The sequence below is a fragment of the Zootoca vivipara genome, chromosome 2 (genome assembly GCF_963506605.1).
Source record: "Zootoca vivipara chromosome 2, rZooViv1.1, whole genome shotgun sequence".
NCBI lineage: Eukaryota > Metazoa > Chordata > Lepidosauria > Squamata > Lacertidae > Zootoca > Zootoca vivipara.
In genome coordinates, this window is record NC_083277.1 from 13,406,708 (window position 1) to 13,428,448 (window position 21,741).

The 21,741-nt window shown below is 46.7% G+C and overlaps 1 protein-coding gene across 1 annotated transcript in view; it reads left to right on the forward strand.

The window, feature by feature from the left end:
• The first annotated feature begins 8,550 nt into the window (after positions 1-8,550).
• The window catches only part of LOC132591584 (oocyte zinc finger protein XlCOF6-like), a 34,512-nt gene continuing 21,321 nt past the window's right edge, over positions 8,551-21,741 (forward strand). The window contains exons 1-2 of the mRNA XM_060270825.1: positions 8,551-13,116; positions 19,121-20,428. Coding sequence (XP_060126808.1) covers positions 19,208-20,428 — 1,221 coding nt within the window. The 5' untranslated portion in view covers positions 8,551-13,116; positions 19,121-19,207. The remainder of the gene's footprint in view (positions 13,117-19,120; positions 20,429-21,741) is intronic.

The window sequence follows — 21,741 nt, forward strand, 5'->3', positions numbered from 1 at the left end:
CCGGGGATCGAACCTGGGACCTTCTCAGGAAAGAAACAGGATAACGGAGCTTGTTTGGAAGGAGGAGAATTTGTGTGTTCTGGGAGGGAGGCATCACTCATTCCTCTCCATGGGTCAGTGAGCTCCGCTTCCTAGAGAGGCAGGAAGATTTGGAGGGGGGAGGGGAGAGCCAAGGTTGGAGAGGGAGGGACCGCCATTCACATTCCCGGAAGAGGAGCAGGTCTGCAGAGGAGGAAGAAAAAGAGGTGCGAAATATATATATTTATTGTTTTTTGGGGGGGAGAAGGATGCGCTTTTTCTCCCCCTGAATCTGCAAACAGGGCAGCTGGGAAAGGAGGGCAGGATTTGGGGCGAGGTGGGGGGATGAAAGGAAAGTAGGGGAGTGCTCCCGTTCCCCTCCTTCTGTGGATTAGGTGAGCGGGGGCGCCTCGTGTCAGTGGAGAGCGCCCAGCCCTTTATATTACAGGAAAGGAAATCGGAATAGAATAGCGAGCAAGGGAGGGGGGGAAGACTTTGCAGCGCCCCATCCGCTTGAGAGTCTAGAGATACTGCCCTGACCCCCCGGGGGGGGGGCTTCTGTGGAAATGAAATGTGTGCAGTTGGACTGTATCAGGAAGATCTTGGAGATCATGGAAGAAGGAGGAAATGAAATACAGATATTCAGCATTTTCAGAAGAGGGGGAAGAAGGGGAAAGTGTATCCAACTAGATAAGACTCCCAACTTAGAAAACATCAACGGACTCACACGGGGGAGAAACCATTTAAATGCATGGAGTGTGGAAAGAGCTTCACTGACAGTGGAACACTTAGAAAACATCAACGGACTCACACGGGGGAGAAACCATTTCAATGCATGGAGTGTGGAAAGAGCTTCACTGACATTGGAAACCTTAGAAAACATCAACAGACTCACATGGGGGAGAAACCATATAAGTGCCAGGAAAGTTCAGTTGAAGTCGGAGTCTAACAAACCATCAAAACTCTGAGGGGTAAGAGCTGTTAGAGTGGAAACTCTACAAGCCATGAATTAACAAAAAAATGAGAAATGGTTTAAATAGAAGGAGTGTTGATTCTGCTTTGGTTATTATGGAACGCTTTTTAAAGTGTAGAGCCTCTTTCTCTCCGAGTTGACACTTGATTTCACTTCAATAACAGGAAATCAGTCTTCAATGCATGCAGCGTATTTGAGCTTCTGTTGTTTGAATGTAACATTGTCTAGACATAGTTACAGGTAGGTAGCCGTGTTGGCCTGAGTCGAAGCAAATTAAAAAAAATTTAATTCTCCCATTCCCACCCACCCCCACCACCCTCTGTATATATATAGGGTCTGACACTTCTGTTTCTAGTGTATCTGAAGAAGTGTGCATGCACACGAAAGCTCATACCAAAATATGAACTAAGTTGGTCTTTAAGGTGCTACTGAAGAAATTGTCTAGACATGTTTTTAAAGTAATGACGGTAACATTTCACAATAGTAAGCATAATATAATATTGATTGTACTGTTAGATAGGGAGGGGAGTGTGTGAGTCTGGAGTGTTGCTTCTGAAATGTTTGTATCTGGGAATGGAGAGTTGCACAAAGTGGAGCTGAGATTGGTGGTGTTGCTTTGGAAGCAGAGTTAGATTAATATTATAGGAACAGCAACATAACTCCCACTGTTATAATTGCAATTATGGAACCATGAAGACACAGAAAGATGGTAAGCACATTCTTATATACCCAAGGTAATTTTGAAACCCTCATCTATTCTTTTGATTTATAGATATATTGTGTTTGTCGTTTAGTCGTGTCCGACTCTTCGTGACCCCATGGACCATAGCACGCCAGGCACTCCTGTCTTCCACTGCCTCCCGCAGTTTGGTCAAACTCATGTTTGTAGCTTCGAGAACACTGTCCAGCCATCTCATCCTCCGTCGTCCCCTTCTCCTTGTGCCCTAAATCTTTCCCAACACCAGGGTTTTTTCCAAGGAGTCTTCTCTTCTCATGAGGTGGCCAAAGTATTGGAGCCTCAGCTTCACGATCTGTCCTTCCAGTGAGCACTCAGGGCTGATTTCCTTCAGAATGGATAGGATTGATCTTCTTGCAGTCCAGTCTATGCATCCTGTTCTAGTCCATGAGAGGGTCAGACAGGATGATTAATAGCTGGAAATAGAATTTGGAATACTGTCATTTTTCTCAGATTCATGAATCCCCTCAAGCAAGTCTCATGGACTTGAGTATTAGGTACATTGTGATCAATAATCAATTTTAACTATGGAGCAGGTTCTACCAGGCAGAGGGCCTTCTCGGTAGTGGCGCCTGCCCTATGGAACGCCCTCCCATCAGATGTCAAGGAAATAAACAACTATCTGTCTTTTAGAAGATATCTGAAGGCAGCCCTGTTTAGGGAAGTTTTTAATGACTGATGTTTTAATGTATTTTTAATCTTTTGTTGGAAGCTGCCTAGAGTGGCTGGGAAAACCCAGCCAGATGGATGGGGTATAAATAATAAGTTGTTGTTGTTGTTGCTGCTGCTGCTGCTGCTACAACCCTCACAGGCTGCATAGACCCCATATATTTAAAGCACCTACCACCAAGAATCCTGGGAACTGTATTTTACCTCCCCTAGAATTACAATTCCCAGCAACCCCTAACAAACTCTAGTTGACAGGGCCTTTGTAGGGGTGCTTCAGGGGGTGCTCACACTGCAGTGAATTTTGCACTGGATGCAGTTGAAGAAGGTTGATTTCCATCTTCCCACTGAAAAGAGGAAGCCCAATGTTACTCCACCATCATGTTCTACTAGCCCCAAGCTTCGTTTTCCATGCCTTCTTCCCTCTTACATGTTGAGAACAGCATCTCAGTGGAAGATTGAGTGCAATGTCCCCGCCCCCTGCCCCCGTCCACCTAAGCATTAGATGGTGAAAAGCTAGTTTGCCTCTTACAAACTTTCTGTCAACTTTTTGATTTTGATTTTGCATTCAGTGACCTAATTCCTTGGACTACATCTGAGAGAGAGAGAGAGAGAGAGAGAGAGAGAGAGAGAGAGAGAGAGAGAGAGAGAGAGATTAAATAACATTACTTGGCAAAATAATAATAATCAGATGCGACCTCACCTATATAGCCTTATTATGTTGTTGTCGTTTAGTGTTCAGCATCCTGAGAAACTTTGTGGGGTTTTTTAAAAGTCGGTTTCTAACCATTATGCTTATGAAAACAGGCTTAAAATGATGTTGGTGGGTGACAGCTTAGAAGTTGTTGTTTAGTCGTTTAGTCGTGTCCGACTCTTCGTGACCCCATGGACCAGAGCACGCCAGACACTCCTGTCTTCCACTGCCTCCCACAGTTTGGTCAGACTCATGTTCGTAGCTTCGAGAACACTGTCCAACCATCTCGTCCTCTGTCGTCCCCTTCTCCTAGTGCCCTCAATCTTTCCCAACATCAGGGTCTTTTCCAGGGAGTCTTCTTTTCTCATGAGGTGGCCAAAGTATTGGAGCCTCAGCTTCACGATCTGTCCTTCCAGTGAGCACTCAGGGCTGATTTCCTTCAGAATGGATAGGTTTGATCTTCTTGCAGTCCATGGGACTCTCAAGAGTCTCCTCCAACACCATAATTCAAAAGCATCAATTCTTCGGCGATCAGCCTTCTTTATGGTCCAGGTCTCACTTCCATACATCATTACTGGGAAAACCATAGCTTTAACTATACGGACCTTTGTCAGCAAGGTAATGTCTTTTTAAGATATTGTCTAGGTTTGTCATTGCTTTTCTCCCAAGAAGCAGGCGTCTTTTAATTTCGTGACTGCTGTCACCATCTGCAGTGATCAAGGAGCCCAAGAAAGTAAAATCTCTCACTGCGTCCATTTCTTCCCCTTCTATTTGCCAGGAGGTGATGGGACCAGTGGCCATGATCTTGGTTTTTTTGATGTTGAGCTTCAGACCATATTTTGCGCACTCCTCTTTCACCCTCATTAAAAGGTTCTTTAATTCCTCCTCACTTTCTGCCATCAAGGTTGTGTCATCTGCATATCTGAGGTTGTTGATATTTCTTCCGGCAATCTTAATTCCGGCTTGGGAATCATTCAGTCCAGCCTTTCGCATGATGAATTCTGCATATAAGTTAAATAAGCAGGGAGACAATATACAACCTTGTCTTCCTGCTTTCCCAATTTTGAACCAATCAGTTGTTCCATATCCAGTTCTAACTGTAGCTCTTGTCCCACATAGAGATTTCTCAGGAGACAGATGAGGTGATCAGGCACTCCCATTCCTTTAAGAACTTGCCATAGTTTGCTGTGGTCGACGCAGTCAGAGGCTTTTGCATAATCAATGAAGTAGAAGTAGACGTTTTTCTGGAACTCTCTAGCTTTCTCCATAATCCAGCGCATGTTTGCTATTTGGTCTCTGGTTCCTCTGCCCCTTCGAAATCCAGCTTGCACTTCTGGGAGTTCTCGGTCCACATACTGCCTAAGCCTGCCTTGTAGAATTTTAAGCATAACCTTGCTAGCGTGTGAAATGAGCGCAATTGTGCGGTAGTTGGAGCATTATTTGGCACTGCCCTTCTTTGGGATTGGGATGTAGACTGATCTTCTCCAATCCTCTGGCCATTGCTGAGTTTTCCAAACTTGCTGGCATATTGGGTGTAGCACCTTAACAGCATCATCTTTTAAAATTTTAAATAGTTCAGCTGGAATATCATCACTTCCACTGGCCTTGTTATTAGCAGTGCTTTCTAAGGCCCATTTGACTTCACTCTCCAGGATGTCTGGCTCAAGGTCAGCAACCACACTTCCTGGGGTGTACAAGACCTCCATGTCTTTTTGGTATAATTCCTCTGTGTATTCTTGCCACCTCTTCTTGATGTCTTCTGCTTCTGTTAGGTCCTTACCACTTTTGTCCTTTATTACGGTAATCTTTGTATGAAATGTTCCTTTCATATCTCCAATTTTCTTGAACAGATCTCTGGTTTTCCCCATTCTATTGTTTTCCTCTATTTCTTTGTATTGCTCGTTTAAGAAGGCCCTCTTGTCTCTCCTTGCTATTTTTTGGAAATCTGCATTCAGTTTCCTGTATCTTTCACTATCTCCCTCGCATTTTGCTTGCTTCCTTTCCCCCACTATTTGTAAGGCCTCGTTGGACAGCCATTTTGCTTTCTTGCATTTCCTTTTCCTTGGGATGGTTTTCGTTGGCCTCCTGTATAATATTACGAGCCTCCATCCATAGTTCTTCAGGCACTCTGTCCACCAAATCTAAATCCTTAAGCCTCTTCCTCACTTCCACTGTGTATTCATAAGGGATTTGATTTAGATTGTATCTTACTGGCCCAGTGGTTTTTCCTACTTTCTTCAGTTTAAGCTGGAATTTTGCTATAAGAAGCTGATGATCTGAGCCACAGTCAGCTCCAGGTCTTGTTTTTGCTGACTGTATAGAGCTTCTCCATCTTTGGCTGCAGAGAATATAATCAATTTGATTTTGATGCTGCCCATTTGGTGATATCCATGTGTAGAGTAGTCTCTTGTGTTGTTGGAAAAGAGTGTTTGTGATGACCAGCTTGTTCTCTTGACAGACCTCTATTAGCCTTTGCCCAGCTTCCTTTTGAACTCCAAGGCCAAACTTGCCAGTTGTTCCTTTTATCTCTTGATTCCCTACTTTAGCATTCCAATCCCCTGTAATGAGAAGAACATCCTTCTTTGGTGTCATTTCTAGAAGGTATTTTAAGTCTTCATAGAACTGGTCAATTTCAGTTTCTTAAGCACCAGTAGTTGCTGCATAAACTTGGATTACTGTTATGTTAAAAGGTCTGCCTTGGATTCGTATCGAGATCATTCTGTCATTTTTGAGATTGCATCCCAGAACAGCTTTTGCCACTCTTTTGTTGGCTATAAGGGCCACTCCATTTCTTCTACGGGATTCTTGCCTACAGTAGTAGATATGATAGTCACCCGAACTAAATTCGCCCATTCCCTTCCATTTTAGTTCACTGATGCCCAGGATGTCAATATTTATTCTTGCCATCTCATTTTTGACCACATCCAGCTTACATTCATGGTTCTTACATTCCAGGTTCCTATGCAATATTTTTCTTTACAGCATTGGACTTTCCTTTCGCTTCCAGGCATATCCGCAACTGAGCAACCTTTCGGCTTTGGCCCAGCCGCTTCATCAGCTCTGAATCTACTTGTACTTGTCCTCCGCTCTTCCTCAGTAGCATGTTGGACGCCTTCTGACCTGAGGGGCTCATCTTCCAGCGTCATAACTTTTATATGCCTGTTGTCTTTGTCCATGGAGTTTTCTTGGCAGGGATACTGGAGTGGCTTGCCAGTTCCTTCTCCAGGTGGATCACGTTTAGTCAAAACTCTCCACTATGACCTTTCCATCTTGGGTGGCCCTGCACGGCATAGCTCATAGCTTCTCTGAGTTATTCAAGCCCCTTCGCCACGACAAGGCATTGATCCATGAAGGGGATATTGTGTTTTTTAATATATATATATATATATAGTGTTTATAGATACAGTGGTGTCTCGACTTACGAAGGTAATCCGTTCCGACGGCACCTTCGCAAGTCGGAAAATTTGTAAGTCGAAGCCCCCATAGGAATGCATTGGGGGGGAGAGACTGAAACATTCGTAAGTCGAAGAAACTGCATCTAAAAATTTGTAAATCGAGGAAAACCCATCTAAAGCCGCCCGCAGTTTCCCTTCGGATGTCAATGAATTTGTTAGTGCGCGGCCATTTTTTTCCTTCGGATGTCGAAAATTTCGTAAGTTGAGTCGTAAGTCAAGGTACCACTGTATATATATTTGGTGGCAGGAGAAATTAATGGGCTATTTAGTGGTGTAACCAGGAAAGGCTCTGTTCCTAGCTGCACGTCTTGCATGAGGAGGGAAGGGGGCACAGGGAAGAAGGGGCCGTACCAGAGCATCTCAAAGCAATGTGCTGGGGTGGGGGGGCACAGTGACACAAGTGTGTGTAGAATGCTATCCCCAAAATGACACTGGGGAGACACAAAATGGATGAGTATAATGTGGAAGGAGGTTCAGGCAGGTCCCAAACCAAGAGTGCTTAGGGTCAATTCCTTCCATATCCACTAGCTGCCCCAAGGCAGGAGCCACCTCTGGCCACTTAGGGTGGAAAGCCTCCCTCCACCTTTGAAACTGGACATGCTCCTAGGGCAGTGATGGCGAACCTTTTAGAGACTGAGTACCCAAACTGCAACGCAAAACCCACTTGTTTATCACAAAGTGCCAGCACATTTCTTCTTTGGACTACTGCTGTAATAAATAATCCTTCATAAAAAGTTACTGCATTGCATTCTTCATTAAATTATCTTTCCATTGATATGTAATATTATGGTATAACCCAATGCTTTTTTGCTTTAAAAACTTTTTTAGGGGGTACATTTATTTTGACTCAGCCCTGAGTGCTCCCTGGAAGGACAGATCGTGAAGCTGAGGCTCCAATACTTTGGCCACCTCATGAGAAGAGAAGAATCCTTGGAAAAGACCCTGATGTTGGGAAAGATTGAGGGCACTAGGAGAAGGGGACGACAGAGGACAAGATGGTTGGACAGTGTTCTCGAAGCTACGAACATGAGTTTGACCAAACTACGGGAGGCAGTGCAAGACAGGAGTGCCTGGCGTGCTATGGTCCATGGGGTCACGAAGAGTCGGACACGACTAAACGACTAAACAACAACAAAATCCCCACTGGGGGAGGGGATAAATACAGTTCAAATTGGGGGGAAATAAATAAAGAACCATTTAAATACACAGAGTGTGAAAAGAGAGAGGATAAACAATTTGAAAGAATGGAGTGTGGAAAGAGCTTCACTGACAGTGGAAAACTTAAAATTCATCAACGGGCTCACAATAAATTGGGGGAAAATAAATAAAGAACCTCTCCGAGTTGACACTTTCTTTCACATCAATAAGAGGAAATCAATCTTAAATGCATGCAGCGTATTTGAGCTTTGTTCTTCGTATGTAACATTGTCTAGACATGTTTTTAAAGTAATGACGGTAACATTTCACAATAGTAAGCATAATATAATATTTAATGTACTTTTAGATAGGGAGGCGGAGTGTGTGAGTCTGGAGTGTTGCTTCTGAATGAGGATGGACTGAGAGTGAGCTGGTTTTGGTGTTTGGTGGAGGGAGTTGGAAATGTTTGTATCTGGGAATGGAAAGTTTCACAAAGTGGTGCTGAGAATGCGGCTGTTGCTCTAGAAGCAGAGTTAGATTGATAGTATAGGAACAGCAACATTACTCCTACTGTTATAAGTGCAATAATGGAACCATGAAGGCACAGAAAGATTGTAAGCATCTACTTATATGCCCACAGTAATCTTGAAAGCCTCATCTATTCTTTTGATTTATAGATAGATTTTGTATGGATATATTTGGTGGCAGGAGAAATAAAAGGGCTATTTAGTGGTGTAACCAGGAAAGGCTCTGTTCCTAGCTGCACGTCTTGCATGAGGAGGGAAGGGGGCACAGGGAAGAAGGGGCCGTACCAGAGCATCTCAAAGCAATGTGTGGGGAGGGGGGGGGGAAACAGTGACACAAGTGTGTGTAGAATGCTATCCCCAAAATGACACAGGGGAGAAACAAAATGGATGAATATAATGTGGAAGGAGGTTCAGGCAGGTCCCAAAGCGAGAGTGCTAAGGGTCAATTTCCTCCATATCCACCAGCTGCCCCAAGGCAGGAGCCACCTCTGGGCACTTAGGGTGGGAAGCTGCCGCCACCACTGCAGGGGATATGACGGGTCTTGCAGCAGGTGCCGCCACCGCCACGAGAGGCAGGCCGGACCTCGCCTCTCCTCACCCCCACTGCCGGACAGAGAGGGAGGCCAGCAGGCAGGCTGGGCCTCGCCACTCCTGTACTCACACGCCAATGGCACAAGAAGCAGGCCAGGCCTCGCCTACCCTCCCCACCCACTGCCACCATCTCCACCTCCGCCGCCGCTGTGCCCCCTCCTGAGCAGACGGCAGGAAAGAGGAAGACTCCAACACTCACCCACATCCTCAGAGGGCCCCACCCACACCTGCTCTGACTGACACAGGGGACCCACCCCAACATGACCTACGGGTAGCCCACCAACCCCCTCACCCATTGGGATCCACCGGGGAACCCACGCACAGCCTCCCCAAACTGGATACGGTATGTGGGGGGACGACAGAGAGGGGACGGGGGAAGGGTCTCATCTTTTATGAACTCAGCTAATCCATAAAAGTTATTGCAGTACATTCTTCATTAAATTATCTTTCCATTGATATGTAATGATATGGTATTTTAAAAAACGTTTAGGGGGTACTCTCATTTTGACTGAAAAATATCACCACTGGGGGAGGGGATGAATACAGTTCAAATTGGGAAAAATAAACACAGTGGTACCTCAGTTTTCGAACAGCTTAGTTCTCAAACTACTTGGAACCTAAATAAAATTTCCTTCCAGTAACACTGTAGAGACCAACTAAGTTTGTCATTGGTATGAGCTTTCGTATTTATGCACACTTCTTCAGATACACTGAAAGAGAAGTCACCAGACCCTTATATATAGTGAGAGGGTGGAGCTGGGGTATTACTCAGAAGGGTGGTGGGAATGGGTGATTGGCCGATAGGTGTGGTAAACGTGTTGACTCTTAACGACGGCAATTGGTCTTGCAGGAAAAAGCAAGGGGTGAGATGGCAAAAAATAGCTTTAACGTGTAGAATGAGATAAGAATCCAATGTTTCTATTCAGACCAGGTCTCTCCGTGGTTTTACGTTTGGCAATAAGTTGCAATTCGGCAACTTCTCTTTCCAGTCTATTTCTGAAATTATTCTGTAATAAGACAGCTACTTTGAGATCTTGTATAGAATGTCCTGGGATATTGACGTGTTCTCCTACTGGTTTCTCTGTCTTGTGATTCCTGATGTCAGGATGTTCAGTGTATCTGAAGAAATGTGCATGCACATGAAAGCTCATATCAATGACAAACTTAGTTGGTCTCTATCACAAACTTAGTTGGTCTCCCTAAGTTTGTAGGGGACTCAGGTGGTGGCGTCGCTTAAACCACAGAGCCTAAGGCTTGCCAATCAGAAGGCCAGTGGTTCAAATCCACGCAATTGAGTGATCTTCCATTGCTCGGTCCCAGCTCCTGCCAACCTAGCAGTTCGAAACCACATCAAAGTGCAAGTAGATAAATAGGTACCGCTCCGGCGGGAAGGTAAACGACATTTCCGTGCGCTGCTCCAGTTCACCAGAAGTGGCTTAGACATGCTGGCCACATGACCCGGAAGCTGTACACCAGCTCCCTCGGCCAGTAAAGCGAGATGAGTGCCGCAACCCCAGAGTCGGTCACGACTGGACCTAATGGTCAGGGATCCCTTTACCTTTACTGTGTGTCTACCCACAACTGGAGGGTCAGAGATGCCTCACCTCAGCATACTGACTCCCTCGGCCAGTAAAGCGAGATGAGCTCCGCAACCCCAGAGTCGTCCTAACAGTCTTTGGTCCATTTACCTACGGTGCTACTGAAAGGAATTTTTTTGTTGTTGTTTCGATTACCTCAGACCAACATGGCTACCCACCTGTAACTAATACTTGGAACCTGAACACTTCAAACTCAGAAATGAGTGTTCCAGTTTTGGAACTTTTTTCGGAAGCCGAACGTCCTCTGTTCTGAGTATAACTTTTGTTTTGGGTGCCATACTTCCGTTTTCCTTGTGAGGGAAGGTGGGCTAGGCAGCAAGTGAGCAGGTACCTGCTGGCCTCCAGCGATAGGTTCCTCCACCACAACAGCAACCACCCCCTCCTCCAGCTCTGGTGGCCCCAACTCAGAGTGAGGGAAGGCTGGGCCAGGCGGCAAGTAGGAGTGGGATTGGCAAGTAGGAGTGGGATCGGGCTGCTCCTCTAGGAAGCGTTGCCGGTTGCACGGGAACAGGAGCTGGATCGGGGCTGCTCAGCTAGGGAGGTGTAGGCTCCCTCACACTATCCATTGAGGGGTTTGCGGCTGCATCAGATCCCCTGCAACCCCATGAAGGCAGCCAGGCTGAATAGTTGCTGGGGTTGGGGAAGGTGGAGGCAGCCCAGAAGCTGCATCTGAGAGCCCCTGCACCACCTGAAGGCAACCAGGCACTCCTCAGCGTGCAAGCAGGAGTGGAGGCGGGGATCTCTCTGGGTGAAGCCTCCACGTCTGAGAGATCCCCACCCTGCTCCTGAAGAAGGCTGCCTTCAGAGGTCTTCTAAAAGTTATGTAATTCTTTCTCTCTCTGACATCTGCTATTGAGAGGGGGTGTTCCACAGGGAGGGTGCCACTACTGAGAAGGCCCTCTGCCTGGTCCCCTGTAAATGTGAGGGAACTGCCAGAAGACCCTCAGAAGTGTACCTCAGTGATTATGGGATATTTTCTTTTCCTTGTGTTAGATGGATGTTGAAACAAGGTGTGATTGACAAGGCCATGTCCTGATCACAGATTTCTGCCCAACACCACTCCTCTTCTGTGACGTGATGTTTTGATGACCCTGTGAGAAATGTGTTGTGGGAATTTTTAAAAACTCATGTAATCTTTGTTCTGGACATTTTCTTTTTTTGCTCTCCTTAGAGATTGAGACCTTTGTTGCAACAACTAAATGATCATGCCTTCTGGCCACACATTTGCTTCCTCATTGCTTGGCTGCGGTCTTGCGTTTTATGATCAACCCAGCTCCTGTAGGGCTAGACTCCAGCGAAGTTGGAAAGCGCTTTAGATAGCGTACCCCAAGAATTGTTCTTTCCACCTGGATGGAGTTGGGGAGCTGTCAAAACCAAACTCCATCTTCTCCCCATAACACAGAAGTCACAGAGTCCAGTCTCCTGCTGGATGTCCCCCAATCCATAAAACAGTGTTGAGGCTGCGTCTAAGACCACACCTTTCTTTTTTGGTGGGGAGAAGATAGTTGTCCCCAGGTGACTGCTCAGTGTCCCAGTAAGGGTGCTTTGGGAGGGAGGGAAGCACTCTTCTCTGGTTCCTCTCAGGCAGTAAATGTCTTCGGCTCCCCCCTCCCTCAACGCTGGCTCCATTTCTGCCCTTCAAAGAGGATCTTGCAATGCAAACATTGGGAGGAGTCGTCCCCCCATCAGCCCTTCTCCCGCTCTTCTGATCCGAAGAAGAAGCAAGGGGGAGGGGATCCCTTCTCTACCTTCCTCTCACTCCCCAACCCCCCCCCCATCTGCCCTGTCTGTAGATGGGAGGGGATGAGAAACACACACTTCTCTCCCTGCACAAACCTCCCAATTAAGTGGCCCCTCTTCCTCCTTCTCTCTTCCGAAAATGAGGATGGAGAGCCTTCCCAACTAACCCTGCATCTCCCTTAATAAAAACCACAACTTATTTCCTCTCTAGGAAGCATTCCTCCTCCAACAATCCCTCCTTTTCTCACCCGCTCACCCTCAGGCTGAGTGAGTGGCTGTTGAGAACATGTGAAGAGTGTTAGAGGCCAGAAGAGGAGTTCATCTCCGTGTGGACTGTGATTTGCTGAAGCTGTCGATCAATTGATGGACTAGTTGTCTAGGTGCAAGTTTCTTTAGTGTGGAGGTACATGAAAGGTGAGATTATATCGTGTGGAATTTAAGTGTTCAGGTAAAGAGGTGCTCTAACGAGTATTCTGTTGGGAAAGTTTGAGCGGGGTTTATATACTATTAGTGAGATATATGAAAGGGCACAGCTACTATTTCCCTCTCCTTTCCTGCTTCCTTTCCTGCAGCTCCAGGAAGGGAACTACCATGGCTTCTGAGAACCTCAGGAAGAGGCTTCACGAGGAATTTGCCTCGACTTCTTCCCAAGCCTCCGCGGGAGGAGAGCGATCCCCGCAGAGGCTTGGGAAAAGGTAAACAACTCTGGGAAAAGGGGGTCCTTTCCCTGCCGTCTCCGGGGATCGAACCTGGGACCTTCTCAGGAAAGAAACAGGATAACAGAGCTTGTTTGGAAGGAGGAGAATTTGTGTGTTCTGGGAGGGAGGCGTCACTCATTCCTCTCCATGGGTCAGTGAGCTCCGCTTCCTAGAGAGGCAGGAAGATTTGGAGGGGGGAGGGGAGAGCCAAGGTTGGAGAGGGAGGGGCCGCCATTCACATTCCCGGAAGAGGAGCAGGTCTGCAGAGGAGGAAGAAAAAGAGGTGCGAAATATATATATTTATTGTTATATTTTTCTCCCCCTGAATCTGCAAACAGGGCAGCTGGGAAAGGAGGGCAGGATTTGGGGCGAGGTGGGGGGATGAAAGGAAAGTAGGGGAGTGCTCCCGTTCCCCTCCTTCTGTGGATCAGGTGAGCGGGGGTGCCTCGTGTCAGTGGAGAGCGCCCAGCCCTTTATATTACAGGAAAGGAAATCGGAATAGAATAGCAAGCAAGGGAGGCGGGGAAGACTTTGCAGCGCCCCATCCGCTTGAGAGTCTAGAGATACTGCCCTGACCCCCGGGGGGGGGGCTTCTGTGGAAATGAAATGGGAGGCCTACCAAGGGCTGAGACTTGAACCGAGGCCCCAATTACGCGCCTCTCTGCGAGTTCCGTGTTCCCCCTAGCAGGAATCCGCGCAGGTGCCGAGGCGTGCCCTTTGTGTCGAGAATCAGAGAATCAGTCCATGGCAGGGTTAAAGCAGGTGAGAGAGGCCTGGCTAGAGACCCCCCCCCGTCTCCCTTCTCTCCCCCCTCCTTGCTCATCTGGCGAGGCCACACTGGATGGAGAGGTGGGAGTGCTTGGGCGAAATTTGGCAAGAAGGGTGAGCCGGCCAGGGGGGCCTCTGGGCAAAGGGGACCATGGGGGCTTAGGGAGGAGGAATTACAGTACACAGACTGGGGGAGGAATCGAAGCCATCTTGGAGAAATAAATAGAGACTTGGGGGCTGCCTGCCTTGACTTCTTCCTCCTTCTCAGGAATCTGCCATGACTTCAAGTCGACCAGGGAGAGATCCCTGAACAGGAGGCCTGATCCACCCTCTCCTCCCTTGAAGCTCAGTCCTTGCCCTGCCATAAATCCCAGATCAGCTGCTGCATCGGGCGCTGGGGACTGTTAGAGCGAGTCCTACCATTTGGGAGAAAGAGGAAAGGGAGGAAGCCCACTTTATTATTTCCACCCTTTGAGGCTTCTGTCTTGTCAACTACAGTCTCACCCACATGCCTGTGTTTCTGTGGAGAAACATCCAAAGGGTCCCTACCCAGAGATAAGTGTGCCCAACTCCTTCTCTCCATTCCACCAGGTTTCCATTATTGCCACTATTTCAGATCTCTTAAATCTGTAGGATTTAAGGGATTGGGAAGATTGTTATGGAAATGGGTGGGGTTCCTCCCCCTCCCCGCCTGAGTAATTATTACTATGTTTGTTATTTTTATTTATTTATTGAATCTGTTAGTCGCTTTCTCTTGCCCAGGGCAGCCCAAAGTGAATTACAACCAGTTGTTGTTGTTATGTTCCATGGTTACACTCCAATGTCTTCTTTGTTATGTTTCCTGTATTTTGGAGGGCAGAGAGAAGGTTGTTCTCAGGGCCTGCGCCACCGTGAGGGAGACTGAGGCAGCCCCCTCAGGCAGCAGATGCAGAGAGGGGCAAGGAGGGGACAGAGCTGAGTCCCATTTGGCCTGCCCTTATTAAACCCTCTAGCCCAGGGGTCAGCAAACCTTTTCAGCAGGGGACCGGTCCACTGTCCCTCAGACCTTGTGGGGGGCCGGACTATATTTTGAAGAAGAAAAATGAACAAATTCCTATGCCCCACAAATAACCCAGAGATGCATTTTAAATAAAAGGGCACAATCTACTCATGTAAAAAAAATGCTGATTCCCGGACCATCCGCGGGCCGGATTTAGAAGGCGATTGGGCCGGATCCGGTCCCCGGACCTTAGTTTGCCTACCCATACTCTAGCCTCTCATCCAGTGGAAGGTGATGTCCCATTGTCAGTGTTCTAGACAAACTGCAGCAGCCTCAGGAAGTAAATGGTGCTGGATGATTTGGGAATGTGTGCAGTTGGACTATATCAGGAAGATCTTGGATATCATGGAAGAAGGAGGAACTGAAATACAGATATTCAGCATTTTCAGAAGAGGGGGAAGAAGGGGGAAGTGTGTCCAACTAGATAAGACTCCCACCATCCCTGGCCATGTGCCATCCTTGCTTTGGCAGATGGTACTTTGTGTCCAAAATGGGACTCGGGTGGTGCTGTGGGTTAAACCACTGAGCCTATGGCCTGCCGATCAGAAGGTCAGTGGTTCGAATCCCCGCGATGGGGCGAGATCCCATTGCACAGTCCCTGCTCCTGCCAACCCAGCAGTTCAAAAGAACATCAAAGTGCAAGTAGAAAAATAGGTACCACTCCGGCGGGAAGGTAAACGGTGTTTCCATGCGCTGCTCTGGTTTGCCAGAAGCGGCTTAGACATGCTGGCCACATGACCCGGAAGCTGTACACCGGCTCCCTCGGTCAGTAAAGCGAGATGAGCGTGACAACCCCAGTCCGTCACGACTGGACCCAATGGTCAGGGATACCTTTACCTTTACTTTGTGTCCAACCACAACTGGAGGGTCAGAGATGCCTCGCCTCAGCCTAGAAGGTGCCTCTAGGGCAGCATTTCTCAACCTTGGATCCCTAGATGTTCTTGGACTGCAACTTCCATAAAACTTCCATAAAACTTCCTCGGCTGCATAGATCAAAGTCTCTGCTTGTAAAAAGCCTTTCGCTTTTACATACCTTTGCACTTCTCTCGGTCCGACGTTTCCCAGCATTCTTTAGCTGCATTCGGATCACGCTGCTCTGCTGCCTGGGTCAGAACACCAGCCGGTTCTGCTACCCCCTGGCCGATTTGCCATTCCATCGGGCCCATAACCCGATTGTTGGCATAACACCACAAGCATCTGGGCTGGCGTGCCCCTCACCTCTGTTCTCCAGTGTAGCCAACTGGAACCCGACCCAGGCTCTTGGAACCTGGACACGTTATCTCCAGAGTTCATACAGCGTTAGCATGGTTGGCAGCAGATAAGACACAGAGAGAAATTCTTGCATATTTACAAGCAGTTTATTCTAGAAGCATATCAGAGCATATACAGATACGTCTTCCTCCTTCAGCATAGCGAAGTAAAGTGAATACAATACAATAGCACAACAAACGGAAATATACATCATGTGACACACTCAACATCCTCTTCCAAGCCTGTTCCTTTTTAAGGTGGAACAGAATCTACTATCAAATCCTAACAATTTAACCCTCTATCTTCTCGTCCAGTGGAAGGTGCTGTCCCATTGCCAGTGTCCTAGACAAAGTGCAGCAGCCTCGGGAAGTAAATGGTGCTGGATGATTTGGGAATGTGTGCAGTTGGACTGTATCAGGAAGATCTTGGAGATCATGGAAGAAGCAGGAAATGAAATACAGATATTCAGCATTTTCAGAAGAGGGGGAAGAAGGGGAAAGTGTATCCAACTAGATAACACTCCCATCATCCCTGGCCATGGGTCATCCTTGCTTTGGTAGATGGTACTTTGTGTCCAAAATGGGACTTGGGTGGTGCTGTGGTTTAAACCACTGAGCCCTAGGGCTTGCTTATCAGATGGTTGGCGGTTCGAATCCCTGTGATGGGCTGAGCTCCCGTTGCACGGTCACTGCTCCTCCCAACCTAGCAGTTCAAAAGAACATTAAAGCACAAGTAGATTAAGATATTGAGCCACCATCTCGGTGAGGACTCGGTGAGGACCAGCAAGAGGAACCGCAAGATTTCCCGCTCTGGTCTCCCTCTGGGAATGCAGAGCCGGTCCAGGAACCGTTGACGAAGGTCGACGTAAAGGTTACAATGAAAAACCATATGTGGAAGGCTTTCCACCTGAGGGTCATGACACGGACAGATCCTCTCATCCTTCGCCCTGCCCGAGAATCTTCCTCACAGGAGGTTCGATGGATTTGCATTGAACCTGGCCAACGAAAATGCCCTTCTTTCTTGTGGGTTCAGTAGGAAGTCAAGATAGTTAGGTTTTGTTTCATGAGCCCACGGGAGGTGGAAAAGAAGGGGGGAACATGTTGTGCCTGCTGCCGCTATAAGATCCTGTCTCTCAATGTCCCACAACCTAGTAATGACTGTGGCTTTGGCAGATTGTAAGGACATTGAGCGGAGGAGTTCTACTGAAAGCCCCAGTTGCTGTACCTTCCTATTGAAGTGTTGCAGCCCTGGGGGGAGGAAGGTGTCCGAAAGCATTACCTGGAGGAAGGGATCTCTGTCAGAGTCGAGGCAGATTTTTAGCCAGAATATAAGGAATCTTGCCCAGGCGACAGATTCCACCTTGTGTTGAGCTCCCTCTAGACATAAAACTGCATATGGGACGCATCTTGGAACAGAGAAAATCTTGTAGAGAAAGGTTGATTGCACTTGCTCTACTGTCTGGGTGAACCCCGGGATCCAGATTGGAATGCCGTAGAGCAGTTGTGAAATGGTCTTGGCATTGAAGATCTTGAGCGCAGAAGGGATATGTGAGTTGCCCCTTGTTGTAAAAAATCGCGTAATTGCCTGCGTGGATATCTTACTGGCGTTCACCACCACGCCTCGATGTGGAGACCAGAGGAGCCTATGGTGATAGGTGATTCCTAGATAATTGAATTTAAAGACCTGCTGGATGGGTTTACCTCCAAAAACCCAGCTATAACTCGTGCGTGAGTTACCAAACACCAGGATTTTGCTTTTTTCAAAGTTCAAGCATAAGTTCATTTTGGCCATGTACTCAATGCAGGCAATTACCAGACGCTTTAGACCTATTCTGGTCCGCGAGAGCATAACCATATCTTAATTTACTATTTTCTCGGCGTTGTACTCTGCAGTCGTCTGAGTCGCCGGAAGCCCCATTGTCGTGAAAGCGGATGGCGGATTTTTCCCTTCCCTCTCTTGGCACAGCGTTTGCCACAGTGACAGTTTTAATCTGTTATTATTTTGTATGCGAGTTTGTTTGATGCCAATAAAGGTTTTACTTACTTACTACACAAGTAGATAAATAGGTACCACTCCGGCAGGAAGGTAAACGGCATTTCTGTGCGCTGCTCTGGTTTGCCAGAAGCGGCTTAGTCATGCTGGCCATATGACCTGGAAGCTGTACGCCAGCTCCCTTGGCCAGTAAAGCGAGATGAGCTCTGCAACCCCAGTGTTGTCCGTGACTGGACCTAATGGTTAGGGGTCCCTTTACCTTTACTTTGTGTCTAACCACAACTGGAGGGTCAGAGATGCCTCACCTCAGCATAGAAGGTTCCTCTAGGGCAGCAAATCTTGGTTCCCCAGATGTTCTTGTACTGCAAGTTCCATAAACACTGCTCACTGGCCCTGATGGCTAGGAATGATGGGAATTGTAGTCCCACAACATATGGGGACCCAAGGTAGAGAAAGGCTGCTCTAGGGCTCTGTTATTTGGGAGTTGGTGAAACTGGATCTTAAGGGTCCTTGAGAAATTTCCCAGGGAGTATGATTGGTATCTAGACCAATCTATGGTCGTCAACAGGTTTGACACACCTATCAGCCAATCACCTATTCCCACCACCCTTCTGAGTAATACCCCTCCCCACCCTCCCACTATATGTAAGGGTCTGGTGACTTTTGTTTCAGTGTATCTGAAGAAGTGTGCATGCACATGGAAGCTCATACCAATGACAAACTTAGCTGGTCTCTAAGGAGATGAGCGTCGCAGCCCCAGAGTCTGGCACGACTGCACCTAATGGTCAGAGGTCCCCTTTACCTTTTAAGGAGCTACTGGAAGGAATTTTTCTATTTTATTTTTATTTTTATCTAGACCCTAACACTATAAATCCAATGTGCCCACACTGGCAGGTGTGGAAGATGATTGTGCAGAGGATGAAGAAGTTCATGATGTACTTAGGACGCTCATGAATAGTGGGCAGGTTCATGGACTTAGAGCAGCTCCCTTTCCTGTGAGAAACCACTTTTTATAAAAAGTAAACCCCACAATTCAACCGCATTCTAAGATAATGCTGCTTCATTAACGTTTCCTAAGGGTTTGGAAAGGCTGGTGATGCAATCCCATTATTTAACATTATTTCATTTGCCTTTCCTAAAATGTTGGAACATATGGAGGATATGAGATAATGTATAAGATGTTTAAAAAGAGCAGGCGCTAATTGATGTGTGTAAGATTCCTTTCTTCTCTTCCTAGAAAACAAATAGGATTTTCTCTCCCCCCCCACCCCCGTCGAAAAAAGACAGTGGAGAAGGCAGTCAAAATTCTGGTGGGCCATGTCCAATGGAAATAACGAAGAAACCATTTAAATACACGGAGTGTGAAAAGAGAGAGGATAAACAATTTGAAAGCATGGAGTGTGGAAAGAGCTTCACTGAAAGTGGAAAACTTAGAATTCATCAACGGACTAACACGGGGGAGAAACCATTTAAATGTATGGAGTGTGGACAGAGCTTCAGTCAGAGTGGAGGCCTTAGAAAACATCAACGGAGTCACACGGGGGAGAAACCATTTAAATGTATGGAGTGTAGAAAGAGCTTCAGTCAGAGTGGACACCTTAGAATACATCAACGGAGCCACACGGGGGAGAAACCATTTAAATGTATGGAGTGTGGAAAGAGCTTCAGTCGGAGTGGAGCACTTAGAATTCATCAACGGATTCACACGGGGGAGAAACCATTTAAATGTATGGAGTGTGGAAAGAGCTTCAGTCAGAGTGGAGAGCTTAGAACTCATCAACGGATTCACACAGGGGAGAAACCCTTTCAATGCATGGAGTGTGGAAAGAGCTTCACTGACAGTGGGAGCCTTAGAATACATCAACGGAGTCACACGGGGGAGAAACCATATAAATGTATGGAGTGTGGAAAGAGCTTCAGTCAGAGTGGAAGCCTTAGAATACATCAACGGAGTCACAAGGGGGAGAAACCATTTAAATGTATGGAGTGTGGAAAGAGCTTCAGTCAGAGTGGAGACCTTAGAATACATCAACGGAGTCACACGGGGGAGAAACCATTTAAATGTATAGAGTGTGGAAAGAGCTTCAGTAAGAGTGGACCACTTAGAAAACATCAACGGTCTCACACGGGGAAGAAACCATTTAAATGTATGGAGTGTGGAAAGAGCTTCAGTGAGAGTGGACAACTTAGAATACATCAACGGAGTCACATGGGGGAGAAACCATTTGAATGCATGGAGTGTGGAAAGAGCTTCACTCACAGTGGAACACTTAGAATTCATCAACGGAGTCACACGGGGGAGAAACCATTTGAATGCATGGAGTGTGGAAAGAGCTTCATTCAGAGTTCAGACCTTAGAAACCATCAACGGACTCACACAGGAGAGAGACCATTTAAATGTATGGAGTGTGGAAAGAGCTTCAGTCAGAGTGGAGACGTTGGAAAACATCAACGGATTCACACAGGAGAGAAACCATTTAAATGTGTGGAGTGTGGAAAGAGCTTCAGTCAGAGTGGAAACCTTAGAAAACATCAACGGACTCACATGGGGAGAAACTATATAAGTGCCAGGGAAGTGGACTGTGGTTCAGTTAAAGTTGAAGTCGAAGTCTTACAAACCATCAAAAGACTCTGAGGGGTAAGAGCTGTAAGAGTGGAAACTGTACAAGCCATGAATTAACTAAAAAATGAGAAATGGTTTAAATAGAAGGAGTGTTGATTCTGCTTTGGTTATCATGGAACACTTTAAAGTGTAGAGCCTCTTTCTCTCCAAGTTGACACTTGATTTCACTTCAATAACAGGAAGTCAGTCTTCAATGCATGCAGCATATTTGAGCTTCTGTTGTTTGTATGTAACATTGTCTAGACGTGTTTTTAAAGTAATGATGGTAACATTTCACAATAGTCAGCATAATATAATATTTAATGTACTTTTAGATAGGGAGGGGAGTGTGTGAGTCTGTAGTGTTGTTCTAAAATGTTTGTATCTGGGAATGGAGAGTTGCACAAAGTGGAGCTGAGATTGGTGGTGTTGCTTTGGAAGCAGAGTTAGATTAATATTATAGGAACAGCAACATAACTCCCACTGTTATAATTGCAATTATGGAACCATGAAGACACAGAAAGATGGTAAGCACATTCTTATATACCCAAGGTAATCTTGAAACCCTCATCTATTCTTTTGATTTATAGATATATTCTAGTCGTGTCCGACTCTTCGTGACCCCATGGACCATAGCACGCCAGGCACTCCTGTCTTCCACTGCCTCCCGCAGTTTGGTCAAACTCATGTTCGTAGCTTCAAGAACACTGTCCAACCATCTCATCCTCTGTCGTCCTATTCTCCTTGTGTCCTCAATCTTTCCCAACATCAGGGTCTTTTCCAGGGAGTCTTCTCTTCTCATGAGGTGGCCAAAGTATTGGAGCCTCAGCTTCACGATCTGTCCTTCCAGTGAGCACTCAGGGCTGATTTCCTTCAGAATGGATAGATTTGATCTTCTTGCAGTCCATGGGACTCTCAAGAGTTTCCTCAAGCACCATAATTCGGCAATCAGCCTTCTTTATGCTGCAGCTCTCACTTCCATACATCACTACTGGGAAAACCATGGCTTTAACTATATGGACCTTTGTAGGCAAGGTGATGTCTCTGCTTTTTAAGATGCTGTCTAGGTTTGTCATTGCTTTTCTCCCAAGAAGCAGGCGTCTTTTAATTTCATGACTGCTGTCACCATCTGCAGGGATCAAGAAAGTAAAATCTCACTGCCTCCATTTCTTCCCCTTCTATTTGCCAGGAGGTGATGGGACCAGTGGCCATGATCTGGGTTTTTTTGATGTTGAGCTTCAGACCATATTTTGCGC